Here is a 20,568-nt window from a genome sequence, read left to right as displayed (position 1 = left end):
ATGGAGGAAATGGAGAGCTTAAAAAATACATTTTAAAAAGCAAAACTGAAAGCTAAGAAATCAAGAGGAAACCTGCAAGTGATGAAGTCTCGTTTTCCCGAAGGTGCCGTGTGGTTTGGAAAATCAGCGATGAGGAATGTTGACAGGCTGTCGTTGACATATCCTCTCATGGGCTCAGTGGCATCCGTTGAGTAGGCATAGTAGTAAACTAAACGGGGAATGATGTCCGATGTAAATGCAACAATAAAAGCCTGAAAGAAAAAGCAAGAGGGAAATCTTGAGCTAACAATCTAGTTTTTAAAACGTCTGATTTACATACCTCTCCGTTCCATATGGATGCAAATGATTAAAATGTTATTACAAATTATGTTAATATAGGAGTCTTTGGCCTACAACATGAAATAGTCCTTTTCAAGTGTATGATCTAGTACTCCAAGATTTCCCAGCTAGAGAGCGGCCAAGTTGAAAACTGAACCTAAAGGTATCTAGCTCCAAAAATCATGCTCTTTCCACCGTGCCTTGTTATTTTTTACATCTGTTTCAAAGTACATTTCTACTGTCCTTAACCAAATTCATTTGCCTGAACCAACTTCATTAGCTAGGACGGTGTGTGTATATGCGTCTGTGCGTGCATGTACATGCCCTCACACTGGTCGGGGATTGGTGGGGAGGCAATGGGAAGAGAGAAGACAATGTGATGGTTAATTTCCCACAGTTCAGTGCAATTAATTTCAATATTTGATTCTATAGGAATGGTATTTTCCCATCCTTCCCTAAGCTCTGGAATGGTATAAATACCATGTTTCTTTTAGGTTAGGTAAGTCCATTTAAAACCATCTGGCTCTGGCTTCTACATTTTTAGTGGTAGGTTGTTTTGTTTTGTTTTGTTTTGTTTTTGTAAAGATTTTATTTATTTATTTGAGAGAGAGAGAGATAGCGGGAGAGAGCATGAGCAGGGGGTAGAGGGAGAAGCAGGCTCCCCGCTGAGCAAGGAGCCCAATGCGCATGGGGCTGGATCCCAGGACCCTGGGATCATGACCTGCGCCGAAGGCAGACACTTAACCGACTGAGCCACCCAGGCGCCCCTTAGTGGTAGCTTTTTAAAAAACTTTTAATATTACTTTGATAGCTACTGGTCCAATCAGGTTTTCTATCAGTTACTGAATAAACTTTGGCAGTTTTTATTTTCTAAAAAGGTGACAATTTCAAATAGATTTTAAAATTTATTGGAATAAAGGAACATATAACAGTCTCATAATTTTCTCACCTGTATCTTGTAAATCTTTTTTTCTTGCTGGAGATTTTCAGAGTTCTGTTTATTTTATACGTATTTTCAATGAACCAACTCTTGATTCACTTAGGAATTATACTGCTTTTTATTTGTTTTCCAATTTGACTATTTCTGATTATATCTGTATTAATTATTTCTTACTACTTTCTGTTGATTAGTTTTATATTTTTCCTTAAGTTTCTGAACTCATGCTCAGCTCATGCTTTCAAGTCTTCTTTTTTAATAATAAAAGCATTTATTGCTATGAATTTTTCTGTAACTGTGGTTTTAGCTAATTCCTATAGGTTTTCATTTTAATTAAGTACTCTTTATAATTTCAATTTTGCTTCCTCTTTATACAATAAAGCTTACTTAGAAGTGTGAATGTTAGGTGGTTAGATTTTTTTAATATTATCTTTATTATCAACTTCAATTTTTATACCATTATTGTATATAAATATATATTGTAAAAATTTCTGCTTTTGGGGAATTTAGTTTTATTATCTTTTTTTTAATAAGTGCTCCATAAACATAACATGTAAATGTTGTATATTCTCTATTTGTAGTATACAACATCATGTGTAATCAAGCTTTAACTGTGTTAGTCAAATCTTTTATATAGCATTACATATTTTCTGTCTACTTTGTCATGTGCTATGAAACTCTATCATGGTATTTCAAGGAGAGTAGTTTTACAATTTTCCTTGTATTTCTAAGAGTTTGCATGTCCTGAATTTCTCTATGTTGTTTAGTGCATAAAAGTGTAAGGATGGGGGGCACCTGGGTGGCTCAGTTGGTTAAGCATCTGATTCTTGATTTCGACTCAGGTCACGATCTCAGGGTTGTGAGATCGAGCCTGGTGTTGGGCTCTGTGCTGGGCATGGAACCTGCTTAAGATTCTCTTTCCCTCTCCCTCTGCTCCTCCCTCCGACCCCCATTCACCCACATGCTCTCTCTCTCTCTAAAAAAAAAAATAAAGTGTAGGGATGATTTATCATTATGGACTGTCACCATGATGAAGTCAACATAGAAAAAGACTGAGTTAAGCATCATTCATATCTTCCCATCCCCAAGAAAACAAAATAAAATACAAAGCCACCCAAGCAAAATTGGTCCACTTACATTAGTTGCAACAGAAAGGACAGCCATTCCATAAAGAATGTCTTGCCAAACACCTATGCTGTGAGCTTTAGCAGCAACGGGTCTCCTGTACTGAGTTGTAAGTTTCCAGGCATCCACTCGGATCTCTATAATATTATTCAAGAGAGCAAGAAGAGGAGCCAAAGGAAAAGAGGCCACAAATAATGTAACAAATCCAAACTGGATAACTGTAGGGAAAAAAGAAAAATTAGTGAACTCATTATTGTGAAGGAGAAAAGGAGGAAAACTTTGCCCAAATCCTGCAATGTCCTCATTTTGGAGGGATCTACACCAGCAAAACACTCCAGGCCTCTTTCCATTTGCCCACCTCTTCCCCACTGGAAGCATAGTGACTTAGTTACTGGCTAGAATAGAAAGGAGAAACTGGGCATGTACAGCACAGTTCTGTCCTTGCTGTTTCTTTTGACATCTGCTTGTCAGATGATGAAGATGTCAGAGATGAAGAAAGCATCTCTTCTTGTTAGATAAGAGATTCTCTTTATTCTTCTTAAAACATACCCTTTTATTAGGGGCTATGTTTAGGTCTATGCTGGTCTAGTCTTAACACTGGTAGTGACACATTAGTGGGGTAATCAAGTTTTTCTATCTTGCTAAATCTATGAGATCAGGGATAATGACTGATTCATTTGTATGCTTCCAAGAGCCAGCATGTGTTGGGTATATAAACATATCCAACTACAACAGTGTACAAACTATACTGTTTAAGGTTAGAAGATGCTAACAATTGAAAAGGCAGTGCAAAGGAAGATATTTGAGAATAAATCAGAAAATGAGTCATCTAAAGCATTACAACATATATAAATTATATGTGGGCCAAGGAAATACACAATTTTTTGGAATGAGGTGTTTGTTAAGGTCCTGATCTTCTATCCTATCTTGACATCTTCCTATATAAATTTTATTCTCTTTCCTCATTAAGACTTAACACCTATGTAAGTTAGCTTCTTTTCCCATTTTTGTTCTTTTGTTTCCAACAATGACTGAGGTACAAGAATGCATTCAACTGGCAGTCTGGGCTTCCCACGTGAGTGGAAACCATATAATAGATATGGGAATGCCTTTCCACTGAAGGGAGAAAGAAAGACTCTTCTACTAGTCCTCTATTTTTAAATGAATCTCAAGTGTTTCTGGATTTCAACTTTTCTCACAAGAGTTTCTCAAAAGAATTAGCCTTGCCATTTACTAACCCAACTGAACACCTCTACTGAACTAAAAGAAAATTCAGAGGAAGCATTATGTAGAAACAACTCGAATTTTCTGGGTTCAAATCCCACATTTTACTTAAAAATCTTTGTGGCACATGGCATAAATTGACCCATCCAAATTTCAGTATCCTCTAAAAACAAAATGCAGTGAATAATGAGTACTCTGTGGAATGTTTCAAGATTAGCAATAACATACATAAAACATCCAGAATAAACTAACTCAGCTGTGCCTCAATAAATGGTAGTTAATTTTCTTATGAAACCTTGATTTCATTTTTTAATTTCAGTGATAATCCCTAATGCATTTATGCACAAATGCATTTGATAGTTACACAATTAATTAAAAATTACAGCCTTATCACCCTATAAAGCAAGGACTGCCCAATTTTACAACCAGCTATATCAAACAGACTTCTCTCGATTTGTCCTAAATTCATCTATTTCAATCCAGGTATCATGTACATGTATCACAGTGGAGAATCAGTAGCAATTTCAGGTCACTTTTTCATTCCACCATACTTTTATGGGCCTTGAGAGTAAGTAAAGCAAAATGTCCTCTTTAATTCTACCAGAGAAGCAGAGAAGTAACTTGAGAGGAAACATTTAAGTAGACTTTATAAGCAGTCTCCATCATCAACCCTCCTAATATTTCACCTCAAAATCTCTTCTCTGTTCAATCCTTAGCATTTTTTATGCATTTCTTGTGTTCAACGTGAACTTCCCCTACACAACTGTTTTTAGCCCGCTTCTTTTCAGCCTGAAATAAAGGACTTACATTAAATGTATGTCAGACTCTGGACATGTCTTTCAACTTATTCTCTCTGGGCTGTCAGTGAGGCAAACAGGATAGCTATGCAAGCTAATTTGAGACAGGAGTTAAAAAGTGATCCTTACTTTATTTGGTTCAACAATCTTAACATTCAATTGATAGGAAATACATCTCTAACATTGCCGTTTTGAAACTAAACTTCATTCTTCATTCTACCTAGTAAGGAATATATCCATCCACCTGTCTTTTCATCCACCACTCAATGGTTTATTGGACACCTACTAGGTGCAAGGCAGGAAGAAATATTAAGAGCTAAAAAAACTCACTTTACTCAGCCTGACCCTGTTTCAAGAAAGTGGTTAAAAATTACCTGTTTCTAAATACTCATAGAATAGCCCAAGAGATCCAAAAGTTTCAAGGTCATGATCCTGCTCCCATCGACTGTACAGCTTTTCAGAGTTGGTCCGAGCTTTTCGACGTCTCCACCAATTCAGAACCATACTGTTGGAAGTGACAAAAGTAAATACATGATTAGAATTTAAAAGAAAGGGGTCAGAAAACCAGGGTGTTAAATCTAGAAATTGGTGGTAAGAGAGGTTAAGTAACTTAAGATCACAGAGCAAAGAGAGTATAACTACAGCTAAAGTCGAAATAAGAATCTAGTGTTCTTTTTACAACACATGCTGAGGTCAAAGTTTTTTATTGACATATTAAGAAAATAAGACAACCCCGACTCTCCCCAAAGGAATATATTTACTCAGAGACAGTTCTGTTAAAAAGCATGTGGAAGAGAAGGTCACCAGAGGACCATTTTTTTTTTTCTATTTAATTTACTAACCTTTATGTTGTCATGAGGATGCTCAAGGAAATGAGAAACTGGTTACAAGGGAAAATATATGACAAAGGAAACACAGAGACCTATCAAACACATGAAAATAAATGCAATAATCCTAAACAAAATATTGCCTAACTAAATTCCATACTATTTGAAAAATATTGTATCATGGTAATGTTGGATTACTTTAAGGAACAGGAGGGCTTTTTTTTTTTTATTAGAAAAGCAATCGATGTAATAAATGACACTAACAGATTTAAGGAGAAAAACATAAAATTATGTTGACTAATGCAGAAAAATGTATTTGATACATTTCAAGCACCTTTAAAACCTATTTATGACAGAAAAGCAGGAAAAGAAGGAAATTACTTCAATCTGATCAAAAACATCTACAAAAATCCTGGGGCAAACATCATTCTGAACAGGGAAAAGTTAGAAGTATTCTTTTTACGATCAATAATAAAATAAGACTGTGCATGATCTTAGTCAAGAATCTATTAGACACAGCAAAGAAAACAAGCAACAAACTATAAAAGACAACGTACTAAATAGAAGATATTTGCAAATGACATATCCAATAAAGGATTAGTATCCAAATATATAATGAACTGATACACCTCAACACCCAAAAAACAAATATTCCACTTTAAAAATATCAATATGAACAGCCATTTCTCCAAAGAAGACATACAGATGGCCAACAGACACATGAAAAAATGCTCAACATCACTCATCATCAGGGAAATGCAAATCAAAATCACAATGAGTAATCTCCTCACACCCATCAGAATGGCTAAAATCAAAAAAGACAAGAAATAATAAGTGTTGGCAAGGATGTGGAGAAAAAGGAACCCTCTTGCACTGTTGGTGGGAATGCAAATTGGTTCAGCCACTGTGGAAGACAGTATGGAGGTTCCTCAAAAAGTAAAAATGGAACTACCCTATGATCCAGTAATTGTACTAATGGGTATTTTCCCAAAGAATACAAAGACACCAATTCAAAGGGATAAATGCACCCCTATGTTTATTGGAGCATTATTTACAGTAGCCAAATTATGCAAGCAACCGAAGTGTCCACTGATAGATAAATGAATGGATGAAGAAGATGTGGTAGGGGCACCTGTGTGGTTCAGTTGGTTGAGTGTCCAACTCTTGATTTTGGCTCAGGTCATGATCTCAGGGTTGTGGGATTGAGCCCCTCATCAGCTCCATGCTCAGCGGGGAGTCTGCTTGAGATTCTCTCCCTCTCTCTCTCTCTGCTCCCCCCCCCCGGCTTGTTTTCTCTCTTTCCCTCTAAAATAAATAAATAAATCTTTAAAAAAATGATGTGATATGTGTGCATACACACACACCATGGAATAGTATTCAGCCATAAAAAAGAATGGAATCTTGACATTTACAACAATGTGGATAGATCTAGAGAGCATAATGCTAGGCAAAACAAGTCAGAGAAAGACAAGTACCATAGGATATTACTCATATGGGGAATTTAGGAAACAAAACAAAGGAAAAAAAAAAAAAGAGAGGGACAAATAAAAAAACCAGACTCTTAACTGTGGAGAACAAACAAATGGTTACCAGAGAGGAGATGAGTGAAGGAAAGGGTGAAATAGGTGAAGGGGATTAAGAGTACACTTATCTTCATGAGCACTGGGTAATATATGGAATTATGGAATGACTATATTGTACACCTGAAATGAATATAACACTGTATGTTAACTACATAAATTAAAATTAAAAAAAAGAAGTCATCTTACGTCAATAAAGTAGCACTATGCCGAGCAAGCGTTATGAATTCATGGTCAATTTAATAAATAATTTTCTGCAAAAAAAAAAAAAAGAGAAGAGAGAATCTACAGGAGATTTTAGCACAGCAAGATGAAAAAGAAAAAGGCAAAAGAATTGGAAATGAAGAGAAGAAATCTCTGACTCAGATTAATAACAGTCATGTGAATGAACTGCCTGCTTAGAAAACCCAAATGAAGTTAGATAAGAATTATTAGAAAAAATAATGGAGTTTATCTACATATTTTATTCCTACGTACCCACAAAACACAAGTAGAAAACATAATTTTTAAAAAGATATCATTTACAATAGCAACTAAAATTGAAAGTACCTTTAGATGGATTTGACAAAAGATCTATAAGACCTATATGCAGAAGTTTAAATCTTTATTTAAAGTCATGAAAGTCCAAAATAAACATTCATGAAATAAAAAGACTTGGTATTATGAAAATGCCAGTTATTTTACTGAAACAACTGAAATGTAATTTCAATCAAAAAACCAAAATACTTTTCCATGTGGGGTCTGACAAGATGTTTTTAAAATCTGTACAGAAAGACAAAAGACAAAAGATAGCCAATATATTTCTATAGATGAAGAATAAGTTGGTAAGACTTGACCCACCAGAGATCAAGACTTATTATAAAGCTGTATTAATTAAGAGAGTGTAGTATTGGTGCAAGGATAGACAAATCCTGGAACAGAATGGAAACCTAGTATAGCCTTGCACTTGCTATATGGCATAAGGTAGTATTGTAGATCATGAAGACTGGAGAAGAGGAACTTCTCGATAAATGGTAAACACAACAATTACGTATCTGTGTGTATGTGGGAAAGAAATTAAATTTGAACTTCCTCTCAAACACAAAAATCTTTTCCATGTATATTCAAACTTTAAAAGATAAAGACAATAATGTAAAAATGTTAAAAATTTAGAAGTATATGAGAACATCTTTTTGATCTTGGGGTAGGGAAGGATTTATTAAGTAAGACTTGAAAAATGCTAACCCATAAAAGAAAAGATTGGTAAATTCTACTGTATTAAAAGAATATTCTTTTATCCATCTATACCAGAGGTTCCCTAGAGAGTGATTTAGCCCACAAGGGTACATTAGCAACGTCAGAAACATTTTTGGTTGTCCCAGCTGGGGAGAGGGTGGCCTACTGGCATCTAGTCTGGATAGAGTCCAAGGATGCGGCTGAACCTCTTACAATGCAGGGGACAGCCCCCTACAACAAAGAATTATCTGGCCCAAATTGTCAATAGTGCTGGGGTTGAGAAAAATAAAGAGACAAAATTTATGTTCGGATAAAAGATACACAACACATATGACCAAATCCCAAACAAAAACAGTCACCAGAAGTTATAAAGTATTCCTACAAATCAATTAGAAAAGGATATATTGGTAGAAAAATGGTTAAACAACACCAAAAAGCATTTCACTGAAGAGGAAACACAGTGGCTAAAACTGCTCATTCGTGTTATTAATCAGGGACATGCAAAATAAGACCAAAGTGAGATATCATTTGTGCTTTCCAAATTTGTAAAATTTGAAGTACTATAGCAAATGTACATTAAAATGACACTTACATGCTGCTTTATATCCAAACTGAAAGACAAAGAGGAAGGGCACAGAACACCTGAGATTTTTCAGACAATATCAAAAAGATGGGCATACACGGAACTGGAATCACAAAGAAAAGGGGATCACCCAGTTTAAGCAAGAAAAATCTCCCAGGAACCCCAGGAGCACTTCTTACTAACTCCTCAGTCCCCACATAGCAACCATTATCTTGAATTTTATAATAAGTACTTCCTTGCTTTCCTAAATATGGTTTGATCATCCATGATCCATTTTCAGTTAATTTTTAAATGAGGTGTAAGGTTTACAACAAGTTTTGCTATTTTGCAAATGGAGGTCCGATTGGTCCAGCATGAGTTGTTGAAAAGACTGTTCTTTCCTCAATGAGCTGCTTTTGCACCTTTGTCAAAAATAAAATGGCCATATTTATGTAGATTTATTTCTGCAATCCCTACTCTGTTCTATTAATCCAAATATGTATCCTTTCACCAATCCCAACATCATACAGTTTTATAGTAAGCCTTAAAATCTAGTACAATTTTTTCAACTTTATTTTTTATCAGAATTGTTTTGCTTATTTTAGCTCTTCATCTTCTATATAAATTTGAGAATCTGCTTGTCTATATGCACAGAAAGAAATTCTTCTGATATTATGACTTGAATAACAAATCTATATATCAACTTGGGGGCTAACTGGCATCTTTACTAATTTGAGTCTTCCAATACATGAACACAATATTTCTCTCCATTCATATAGATTAAAAAAATTTTTTCCCATCCGGATCTGTAGTTTTCAGCATACAAATCCCATTTTTTAGATTGATATCAAAGTATTTCATTTTTTTGGTGCTAACTACCTCTGTACTGATCAATGTTTCTTGCATCCCAAACTTTCATTTTGTATTCTTTTCTTGCTCAACTACACCTTTCAGTGACGGTCTATGAACATAAACTCTTGTTTTTTATGTCTAAAAGTTGTCTTCGTTGCACCCGCACTTTATACGTTAGTTAAACTGGTTTTAGAAATCTAAGGTGCACATTAATTTTACTCAGAATCTTGAAAATACTGTGTCTTCTGTATCTAATGCAAGGAGTAAGAAATCTGTGGACAGTGTAGATGATACTGTTTTTTCTCCTGAAAGATTTTAGGATTGTTTAGCTCTCATGTTCTGGAGTTACACCATAATGTATCTGGGTGTGAGTTTAATTTTATTTATCTTACTTCATACTCCAAATTCTTTTTCATTTCTGAAACTTATGTTTTTCTTCATTTCTGGAAAATTTTCAGCAATTACCTATTCAGAGAATTGGTAAGAAAGAACTGGTGAAAGAATTTTTTCCTCCACCATTTACTCAATTCTCTTTTTCTGGAACTACTAGTAAGTTAATATGGAAGCCTTTTAATATAATATAGCTTCCTGTCACTTCAATTTTTTTAATCTCATTGTCACTCTGTTGTATTGTACAATGAGGGAATTTCTCAGTACAATTTTCCAAGTCAATAATTCATTCTTCAATTGTGTCCAATCTGCAATCAATGTCATCTACTGTACTCTTTATTTAAAGTACCATATTTCATTTATGTAGAATTGGTTCTTTTTCATATTAATTTGTTCTTGTTTCATTTATATCTGTTTTTATTTAAATTATTTCCTGACCCTTTTAAATGACAGTATCACCTCTTTTTATGTTTTTGGTTTTTTTTTTTTTTTTTAAGATTTTATTTATTTATTTGACAGAGAGAGACACAGCGAGAGAGGGAACACAAGCAGGGGGAGTGGGAGAGGGAGAAGCAGGCTCCTGGCTGAGCAAGGAGCCTGATGAAGGGCTCAATCCCAGGACCCTGAGATCGTGACCTGAGCCGAAGGCAGACGCTTAAGGACTGAGCCACCCAGACGCCTCCTCCTTTTATGTTTTTAGGCTTTGCCAGAATCTTCTAGCTAGAGTAAGTTCACTTTCTAAAAACTGATTTTGCTAGTAGACTTTGTAGCATGACATGTCCTCATAAGTTTTGGAATTTTGGTTCGTAGGCTTAATTTTACTTGCTTCTTTTTTCTTTTACTTCCCTGTGTGTCTGTCTCTTCTCCTTTCTGTGAATATTTATTCTCCCTCTTGTGTTTGGTTTAGGAGTTATCCCCATTCTGCCCTCCAGGTTCTCAATCTACAGTTGGGACTTAAGATAATAGCTTAGCGTTATTTCTCTATGGTAACTGGGATATGGTTTATCACATACTGTTTGCAAAGATATGTCATGTTCTTCCTTTGTCAGCACAGGAAATAGTACCCCAGGAGAACTACTGAACTATAGGGAGAGATGGGAGCAGAAGAGGAGGGTGTTTTCAACCTTCTTTCATGAAGACGTGAGAATAAACCTAATCCCTACCTTCACTACAGTTACTCTGGCCCAGCCCTGGTCTCAGGTGGAGCACTTCCGTCCACTTGAGACTACAGGTGCTAAACCCTGACGCTGTCATTTCCTAACTAGGAGCCCTGCAAGATGACAGGCTTATGATTCTTTCTCTTTTGATTCATGGAAATTTTCAACTTATATTTGAGATCAACTGTCATTTTGGTTTTCTCTTTTCATAACATATTCATTATTGCTATGCTTTTGGAATAGGAAGCAATCCCTTCATATACCAAAACTTAATTCATGACCAATTTTTGTGCCTAAGTGTGTCCATGTCACAAAAATATTTTTATGGAGTTTAACTTTTAGTAATCTTGAGAAGTAATATGTAACATATAGAATAATGTACAGAGGATAAAACATTTAGATTTCCCAATGGAATCTCCATAGGAGAGGGGGATAATACCTTTTCCTCAACTTCACTCAAGCAATAAAAATCCATATCTAAAAGCCTATTTTACATTAGTGCATTCCTAACTGTTGATTAAAAGTGAGTTTTTGTTGAGTTAACCATTTGCTAATATTGATACGATGATAATAAAAGAATTCCATCTTCTTCCAGAGGAAATCTCTCATGGTTACTTGAATCAAGAAAAACTTGTAAGTCATACATACGGATAAATGGCTTCTTTGACATTTCCGAAGATCTGTTTCCCAGTCATTATGATGGTCAACTGGGTTGTCAATTCTATTAGACAGCCTCCAGGATCACACTAGTCAGAAGCAAGAAAAAAAAGAAAGGTGAACGATGAAAGATGGACTTTGCCAACAAAAGAAATCTCAGACCTGAAGAGTAGAATCTGAAGATTTTGATGGGAATGGATATTAAAGGGATATAAAGAGATATTTAGCTCAATAGTTTCAAGCAGGATCACTAACCAGTTACAGGATAGCTGCATTAGATTCAGATTGCTGGGTCTCATTCTTAGAAAATCCTGAATCTTTCTATCAGGATCAAGGCTAGGAGTTGTTATTTTCTTCATGTGATTTGGATGCAAGGCAGGTATGGAAACCACTGATGTGGTCTAGCTCTATGACCCATGGTAGAGCCCTTCTTGCTCTACTTCTGAAACGCTATCGCTTATCCTTTGCAGGACGCCTTCAGGAATACAGAACTCCCTTATCCCGTTTCATAGCTCATATTTTATTCCTAAATAATAGGCACAAAATAACTGCTTGCCCCAAAGGAACTGGAAAGTCTACCAGACGACAGAATTGTAAGACCACACTCTCTGTGGAGAGAGTCAGTGTCTTAGACTTCTCTTAAGTCTTGATAAAATCTGAGTTAGTGCTGGGCACACAACAATATTTAGCTAATACTGAGTTCCTGAAGCCACAAGCCTCTCAAGAGAATTCTTACCTCTTCACTTCTCCACACATTAAACAAATATGTGTATTTTCCGGGATAGCCCACGAACTTCCCTTTAAAGAAAGCTACATAGAAGCAGGACGAGTAAAAATTCACAAACTGAAACAGGAACATTTTCAAGGTAAGACTGCTCTCATATTCCTGGTAAGTTCGAGGAATTTCTGTTAAGTAATAAAACACCAAAGTTAAATTATGCACCTTCCTGTTTCTCCCTCAATTCTGTATTGTCTGGGACAAGTCATATTATTAGACATATTATTCTGAGAGCCTGTTGAAATATGACCCACTCTTGTCCTAACAGACCAATATTAAGTAACTACAGATTTGTGCTTGGCTTTCAATTAGAGACTTTGTATTAATCTAATCACTGGAGAAGACTAGGAAGCAGTTATTATTATATTTAGATGGACAAAATACTTCACATGGAGTCACACAGTCAGAATATGGAATTCAAACCCATATCAGACTGGAGAGGCTTATGCTTACCCTGGTATACTTTATGATATCCTGTAAACATATCAGATCTCTCTCTCTCTTGTCTGCTGTCAGTCAGGTTTAAACAAAGTAAAGGGCATCTTCAAGGGCAGAGGATGGTTTCCAAACTAAATTGTGTTTTCCTCTCATGAATTAAATGGTTGTATTAATTTTGAAAAGAATGTCATACAATTGGTGGCAGTAATAATACACTTTCTCTCTCTTTTATTTAAAATGCATGATCATGATCTAACATTTAGTGAATTCCAAAGATAAAAAATATTAGATTCCCTTCACATCAGAGAGAAGCATCTGGAGATGTAAGAGAGTCAGGGAGCATGTTTTTCTGAGCTGATGATCTCCTAACAGCATGAGCTGATCTAGCCAAATTGGTGACAGTTTCAATGCTACTGAAATGGTAACACATATCATTCTAAAGACACAGAAAATTCCTCCATTTTAGTGAAATTCAGCTGCATTCTTACAAAATCTCTAATGTGTAGACAAGTGTCTCACCAAAATCTCTGATTTTTTTAGATGCTTTGTTTTTAAGTGCTTATCTGCTAGATTTTTTTTTATTAACCAAAAAAAAAAAAAAAAGCAGTAAAATTGAGCGAGAACTACAAATCTGAAAATAGCATTTAATGGAAGTTGCTTCCTAGTGCATACTCTGAATCTCAATGATAATGTGCTCTTTCTGGTTACTGTTGGGCACAACGATGGTGTACTGATTTTGAGGGGGGACCTGAGCATGCAGAAGAGAAGCTGAGGCCTGGAGGGAGTCTCTGAAACCACTTCCAACTTGCTGGGGGCAAGACCAGAAGCAGCTGTGCTCCACACTCCTCTCCCTGACTGAATCTCCCACTTCAACTGTGACACCTTTACTATCCCTCATGGCTATAAGAGACCTTTTATTTTTATTTATTTATTTTTTAAATTTTATTTATTTATTTGACAGAGAGAGACACAGCAAAAGAGGGAACACAAGGGGCGCCTGGGTGGCTCAGCCGTTAAGCGTCTGCCTTCGGCTCAGGTCATGATCCCAGGGTCCTGGGATCGAGCTCCGCAGGGAGTCTGCTTCTCCCTCTCCCACTCCCCCTGCTTGTGTTCCCTCTCTTGCTGTGTCTCTCTCTGTCAAATAAATAAGTAAAATCTTTAAAAAAAAAAAAAGAGGGAACACAAGCAGGGCGAGAAAAAAACTGCTTAGCATGTGCCTTTAAAAATGAACTCCCCGAGGGATGGCCCAAAATGGATGTATAGTGCTGGTAGAACATTTTTTTCAGTGTCACACAGATGACCTAGCCAGCTTACCCATTTTTGTAATCCATGCAGAGATCTTTTCATAAAAGAAATTCAAGATCAAGATGACGATAAAGTTCAAGCAGGATCCAGTGAGTGACGTGGTTATCTGGGGAGTGAGGAAACTTTTGACATGCTTGAGGGATGCTTCACTTTCCATGAAGCTAGCAAATGTCGCAAACACTGACAGGCGGTACACAATCACAGCTACCATACACGCAACGACAAGGGCCATCTGCAAAAGGGAAACAAGGACTGCATCACCCTGCTCTCTGTGTCTCTGCAACGCGTACGCACCTGAGACGTACAACTCTCTTCATCTCATTATGTTAAGGTTAGCCCCTCTGACTTGGGAAGCAGACCAAGCCGGTCTCTCTCACCACAGATGGCAGGAAAAGAACACTGGCAAGGCAAAAGGGTTGGAGAGAAGACAAGGCATATGGTTGCGGTTGGGTGAGTCTGAAACAGACAAGTAGCCACTGCCCATCCTTTAGGCCTGTCCTCCACCAAGCGTTGGAAAACTAGCCCGAAGGCCAAATCCTGCCTGTGGCCTTTCTCGCTCTTGTATGGTTCTTGAGTTAAAGATAGCTTTTTGCTTTTTTTAAAGGTTATATGAAAAAACAAAGATGATTACATGCAGAGACTATTTGTGGCCCACAAAGCTTAAAATACACATGGCCCCTCCACAATGCAAACTCTGCCCTAGGTTGTAGTTAAACAGGTAGTGTGAAGACCACATACTTTCCCAAGAAGAACACATTTAGAGATTCTATTCCATTTCCCCTCAGAATGTTGCCATTAGTGTTCTGATATGCCTGGTAGTTTAGATATTTGTATAGATTCTATATAAATTTTAAACACTTCCCATATTGCAAAAACCCAAAGATCTGGGGATGCATTAACCTCAATGATTGGAAAATCTGATTGTGAAAGTTGAGGGATTGAATCAAATGGAATGAGTACTAGAAATAAAAGATAGAATAATCTTTCTGGGACCACACTCTAGATTATTTCTCAAGCAGTGCCCTGAATTGATTATTGCTCTATTATTAATAGAGTATTATTTACTCTATCACTTCTCCTCAGTGACTGTTATATCATCTAAGAAAACACACATTTAAAAGAGAAAAATCAATACCTTTAACTAGAAATGTTAAAGATAAAATATTATGGGATAATATGAACTGTAAGGTTAAACTCTAGTCAACAGCTGCTAATTATTTATACTTCAACGTGCTAAACTCTCAGACGGTTAACACTGCTTCTTTTCCTTAAAATTCAAGGCCAACTGTGAGAGGACACACATTTGGAAAGTTGGAGGGCAGGAAATAAATTATGGTGATGGAGGAATCTATTAACTAAAAGGCATGGAAAAACCTGACTCCCTCACAATGGGACACGCTAATTAAATTCTTCAAGTAGAAGTAGTACTTTCTTCTATTTATTTCAGCAAGAAAATAAATTTTAAGAGTATATGCTTTTCTTTTGCATTTTGTGTAGATATTTTAAGTGGAGATAAAGATAAATTAATGATTTTTTAAGGAAATAAAACCCAAATGGCCTGCAAACAAATTATCTGTTGCACTGTTCTGGTTGCTGGGAGAGGGGGAGGGGCAGGCTCTAAGATGAGGCACCAGTCTCTCCCCGAGCTCTTTCTCCAAGGTTCAATTATGGCACATCCATGTGGATCACACTTGATTTTACATAGGAGCTCTATTCAAAATAAAAAGCGAGGAGAGGGGGAGAAGGGGGAGAGGGACTCAAGAGCCATGGCAGATGAAACTGCTGAGCTAATCCTAATATGATTGCACATCAAGAGATGAGAGCAGTTTTCCAAGAATGCTCACCCATAATGTCACCGTAGCTCCTGATAAAAAGTACCATGGAAGACGACTACATAGAGGCATGTAAGGTTCCATCTCCTGCAATTTTGAAGAAATCACAGCAAAATTCAAAATCTACCCTCAAAGTTGGGATGCCAAGCAGTAGTCAAAACCACAAAACCCAGTTAAAGTAGAAACCTCCCCCAGAATCCACTACAGCTCATGGGCAGCTACATTCTAGCAATGGTTCCTTCCCTTCAAGGAGAGACCTTCAGGGCTCTTAAGTGAGATATTTCACACATGATATGAAACATAATGGATACACACTATATCCTCAGGATTGAATTAGAGTGGTATTCAGGGCCTGGTAGATGGGAAACAAAGTCAAAGCCTGGGGGCTGCTGCTTACGTGGACATGCTTTAATGATATTACAGTTTTCTTCTAATTGAACCGAACTGAACTGCATTGCTCTATAGCTATACATTATATCAAATAGGGCACCATCTTTATATTTACAGTGTTCTGTGTGTTCTTCCACACAGTTCAGGGGACCAGAATTTTCTATCTTGATGTTTGTCTAACTCATTAATGGAAGATATTCATTATATCAGCTGAAATTCTTAGCTGTATCAGGAGGCAATGAGATCTTACCCCCAAAAATTGCTATATAGTAAAAAATAGCTGTCAGCAGAAATCTAAATCATGTAATCCTATCCTTTAGATAGGGAGGATTTTTACACCTTGAGGATTTTTAGGGAAGACTGAATGCAAACAGAACTTGACAGGCAGAATAGCTGTCCCAGGGTTTCTACTGAACGTGTGTGCATGTGTACACATGTGTGTCCAATATGTATGTGTTTGTGTGTGCATATTTGTTTGTGCACGTGTGTATGTGTGTCCATGCATACATGTATGTGTTTCCCAATACAGACTCAAATGTGAGAGCTCTGGTCATACTGACCCGCTGAAGAAGCACTGCAAGGAAGTCAAAAACCTTGATTTCAAAACCATTCAAGAGGATGACTCACAGTGAATCGATCCATATTGTTTTTCAGCTGGTTTCAAATGTAAACGTTTAGCACATCTTGTTTTTATGGCAATGATTTTAGGCCTGCTTTTAGTTTCCTTTTTATACCATGAAATATGAATAGATACACATCATGTCATTATCATGACAATGTCTCTTTTAATATATTTTCTTAATGTCATACAGCTACCCAAGTTGTTAATGTATTTTCCGAGGTGTTTTCCCCTTTGCTCATTTACTGAATTTTTTTGTAATGTCCACTATAAGTTAATGTTTAGTGAATGCATAAATGTCTAAACTGTGAAAATAATTTTGAGTATTATGCCACAAGAATAGTGAGTGCCCTGAACAGAGTGGGAAATTCTGCTGAAGAGACTGTGTTAGAGGCATACTCTATTCTCCCCTTAACAGCATCAGGCCACACAGTGATTATGGATGATGAAAGGTAGGGACGCTAAGAATATGCGGTCAAGAGTCTGGTCTTTGAAGGCAAAGTACCTCGCATTTTTCACATTAAAAAAAAAAAAAAGAGGTACCAAGAAGTCAAATTACTCAGTCACCAACATATAGGTGATTTGCCAGTGAAGGAACCCCAAATCTAGACTTTGCCATCCAGACACAAGTGCAATGATCTTCCCATTATAATAAATTAAAAGGGACTAGGTGAATAAAATTAGGTCTAATAAAACAATCACTCATAAGCTCACTATCTTAATACAATACTATTTTAATTTTGGTATATTAACATAGTATCATTTCCATGTGCATATGCATTTATATACTAAGTCCACTGCATACACATTATTTTCCATTTTCCTTTTATTTTATTTATTACAAAACTAGGTTATTTCATGACATGAGGCCTTGTATATGCTTCAAAATCATCTCGTGGCAGGGAGGAGCAATTGTAAATGAAACAAGACTGTCCATGAATTAGTATTCTTTGAAGCTGGGTGATGGGTTTATCCTGGGGTTCGTTATACTTTTCCATCTACTTTTTTTTTTTCCTAAAGATTTTATTTATTTATTTGACAGAGAGAGAGAGACAGCGAGAGAGGGAACACAAGCAGGGGGAGTGGCAGAGGGAGAAGCAGGCTTCCCGCTGAGCAGGGAGTCCGACGCGGGGCTTGATTCCAGGACCGCAGGATCATGACCTAAGCCGAAGGCAGCCGCTTAACCGACTGAGCCACCCGGGCACCCTCTACTTTATTTGTATATGTTTGAAACATGTGTGAGAAACAAGGAAAGATGTTTATAAGATTTATATGTTGGAAAATATTTTAAAGGCAAATTAAAATATACACTATTATTTGTGTGGCGACCTACAGCGGTGACTCCATTGAGACATGCTGCCCGTCAGTGCCCTGACCTACCTTAGTCACTGCATTCATCTTCCTGTGTTTACACATCGCTTCAAATTCCGGTCTCAGCTGGAGCTGTTGTTGCTCCTCTTCGAAATCCACCAGGTCCCACTCATATTCCATTCTGGCCTGTCGCTGTTTCCAAAACTCCAAAAACAATGTGACTGTAGACAAAGAAATGTGTAAAAACAACTGTAATCAAGGGATGGAGAAATAAAGTCCATAACAAAGTAACCTGGGGCTCTTTTTTTTTCCTTGACTTTAAAAAACCATGTTGGCTGAATATGGTTCTTCTGTCACTACTATGTTGGCTTAATAGCAGGTAATAACATTGAAATAATGCATATATAAAAACTCCAGTTAATTTCGTAGCAGTCCACTCAAGAAAAAAACATTTCAGGCACGTTACTCTAGTCTGAAGTAATATTTAAACTTAACTTTTTACTAAAACCTAGATTTTGCTTGCATGTTTTTTTTTTTTAGCGAAATCATTCAAGTGATCATACCAGTTTTTTGGGCTTAGGTAAATTTAAGGAAAACATGAGAGCCACTACCATAGCACAATCTCTGTCTGTCTCTCTGTCTCTGTCTGCCTCTGTCTCTCTTCCTCTCTCTCTCTTTATATATATATACATATAATTTTTAATAAACTTCCAATTGCATCATAACATATTTACAGAAAAGTACATAAAACACAACGGTACAATTTAAAGAATTTTCACAAAATGAACATTCCTATGTAATCAGCATCAATATCAAAAAATAGAACATTACCAGAACCCCCGGAAACACTCCCTTATGACTCTTCTAAGATGTAAGTGTAACTAGTATCCTAGCTTCTAATATCATAGGAGAGTTTCACCTGTCTTTGAACTTTTCATAAATGGTGACATACCATAGGTAGTTTTGTGTTAGGTTTTGTTTTGGTTCAACTTTTCTTATAAACTGAATCCATATTGCTGTGTATAGCAAAAGTTCGTTTATTTTCATTGCTGTATAGTATTCCATTATTTATGTAAATCACAATTTTGTTTATTCTCAGGTTCATGGGCATTTCAGCTATTGCCAGGTTTTTTGCTATTACAAATAGTGTTGCTGTGAATGTTCTTGTGCATATCTACTGGTGGGCATATGAATGCTTTTCTCTTGGGTATATATCTAAGAATGGAATACTAACACAATCAATATTAACTTATAATTTTATCACCTGTGATTCAAATTTTAATGTTTCATCTGACACATTCCCTGCTTACTTTTAATTTTTAATATTTTTTAATTTTTAATTTTTTTTTAATTTTTAATTTTTTTAATAGGATCCACACCCAGCATGGAGCCCAACACGGGACTTGAACCCACAACCTTGAGATCAAGACCTGAGCTGAGATCAAGAATCGGACACTTAACTGACTGAGCTACCCAGGTGCCCCTTTTCCTCCTTTAAAAAAAATTTATTTTATTATAAGAACAGTTAAGCAGCTTTCTACCATCTTAACAAATTTTAAGTCTACAATATCTTATTGTTGACTATAGGCACAAGGTTGTACAGCAGCTCTCTAGAGTTTCTTTATCTTACTTAACTGAGACTATATGCCCATTGATTAGTTACTCCCTTTTTCCCTCACCTCCACTAATCCCCAATAATCTCCATTCCACTCTCTGATTCTATAAATGTGACTATTTTAGATACTTTATATAAATGAGATCAGGAAGGATTTCTCTGTCTGTAACTGGTATATTTCACTGACCATAATATCTTCAAGGTTCATCCATATTGTCACATATTGCAGAATTTCCTTCTTTTCAAGGGTGAATAGCATATCAAATGTATATACCAACAGTATGTGGTGTATTTATATACCACAATTTCTTTATCTATTCATCTGTCAATGTGGACATTTAGGTAGTTTCCACCTCTCGCTTATTGTGGATCGTGCTTCAGTGAACATAGGAGTCCCAACATCTCTTCAAGATCCTGATTTCAATTATCTGGAGTAAATACTCAGAAGTGGTATTGCTGGATCATATAGTAGTTCTATTTTTAGTTTTCTGAGGAATTCTCATACTGTTTTCCAGCTGCACCATTTAGCATTCCCACTAACAATGTACAAAAATTTATTATAATTCTCCACATCCTCACCAGCTCTTGTCTTTTGTTGTCTTGGTAATAGCCATCCTGACAGGTGTGAGATGACATCTC

General features: G+C 36.4%; 1 protein-coding gene across 1 annotated transcript in view; it reads right to left on the bottom strand.

Moving 5' to 3' along the window:
- ANO5 (anoctamin 5) overlaps positions 1–20,568 on the bottom strand; it is a 110,162-nt gene that overhangs the window by 7,879 nt on the left and 81,715 nt on the right. The window contains exons 13-20 of the mRNA XM_032414322.1: positions 18,384–18,535; positions 16,007–16,081; positions 14,172–14,394; positions 12,378–12,547; positions 11,633–11,730; positions 4,776–4,906; positions 2,393–2,598; positions 73–251 (exon numbers count right to left, since the gene is read on the bottom strand). Coding sequence (XP_032270213.1) covers positions 73–251; positions 2,393–2,598; positions 4,776–4,906; positions 11,633–11,730; positions 12,378–12,547; positions 14,172–14,394; positions 16,007–16,081; positions 18,384–18,535 — 1,234 coding nt within the window. The remainder of the gene's footprint in view (positions 1–72; positions 252–2,392; positions 2,599–4,775; positions 4,907–11,632; positions 11,731–12,377; positions 12,548–14,171; positions 14,395–16,006; positions 16,082–18,383; positions 18,536–20,568) is intronic.

Source organism: Phoca vitulina, unplaced genomic scaffold (assembly GCF_004348235.1).
Source record: "Phoca vitulina isolate PV1807 unplaced genomic scaffold, GSC_HSeal_1.0 scaffold16, whole genome shotgun sequence".
NCBI lineage: Eukaryota > Metazoa > Chordata > Mammalia > Carnivora > Phocidae > Phoca > Phoca vitulina.
Note: the sequence above shows the minus strand (reverse complement) of the source record. Positions and strands in the feature narration are given on the sequence as shown.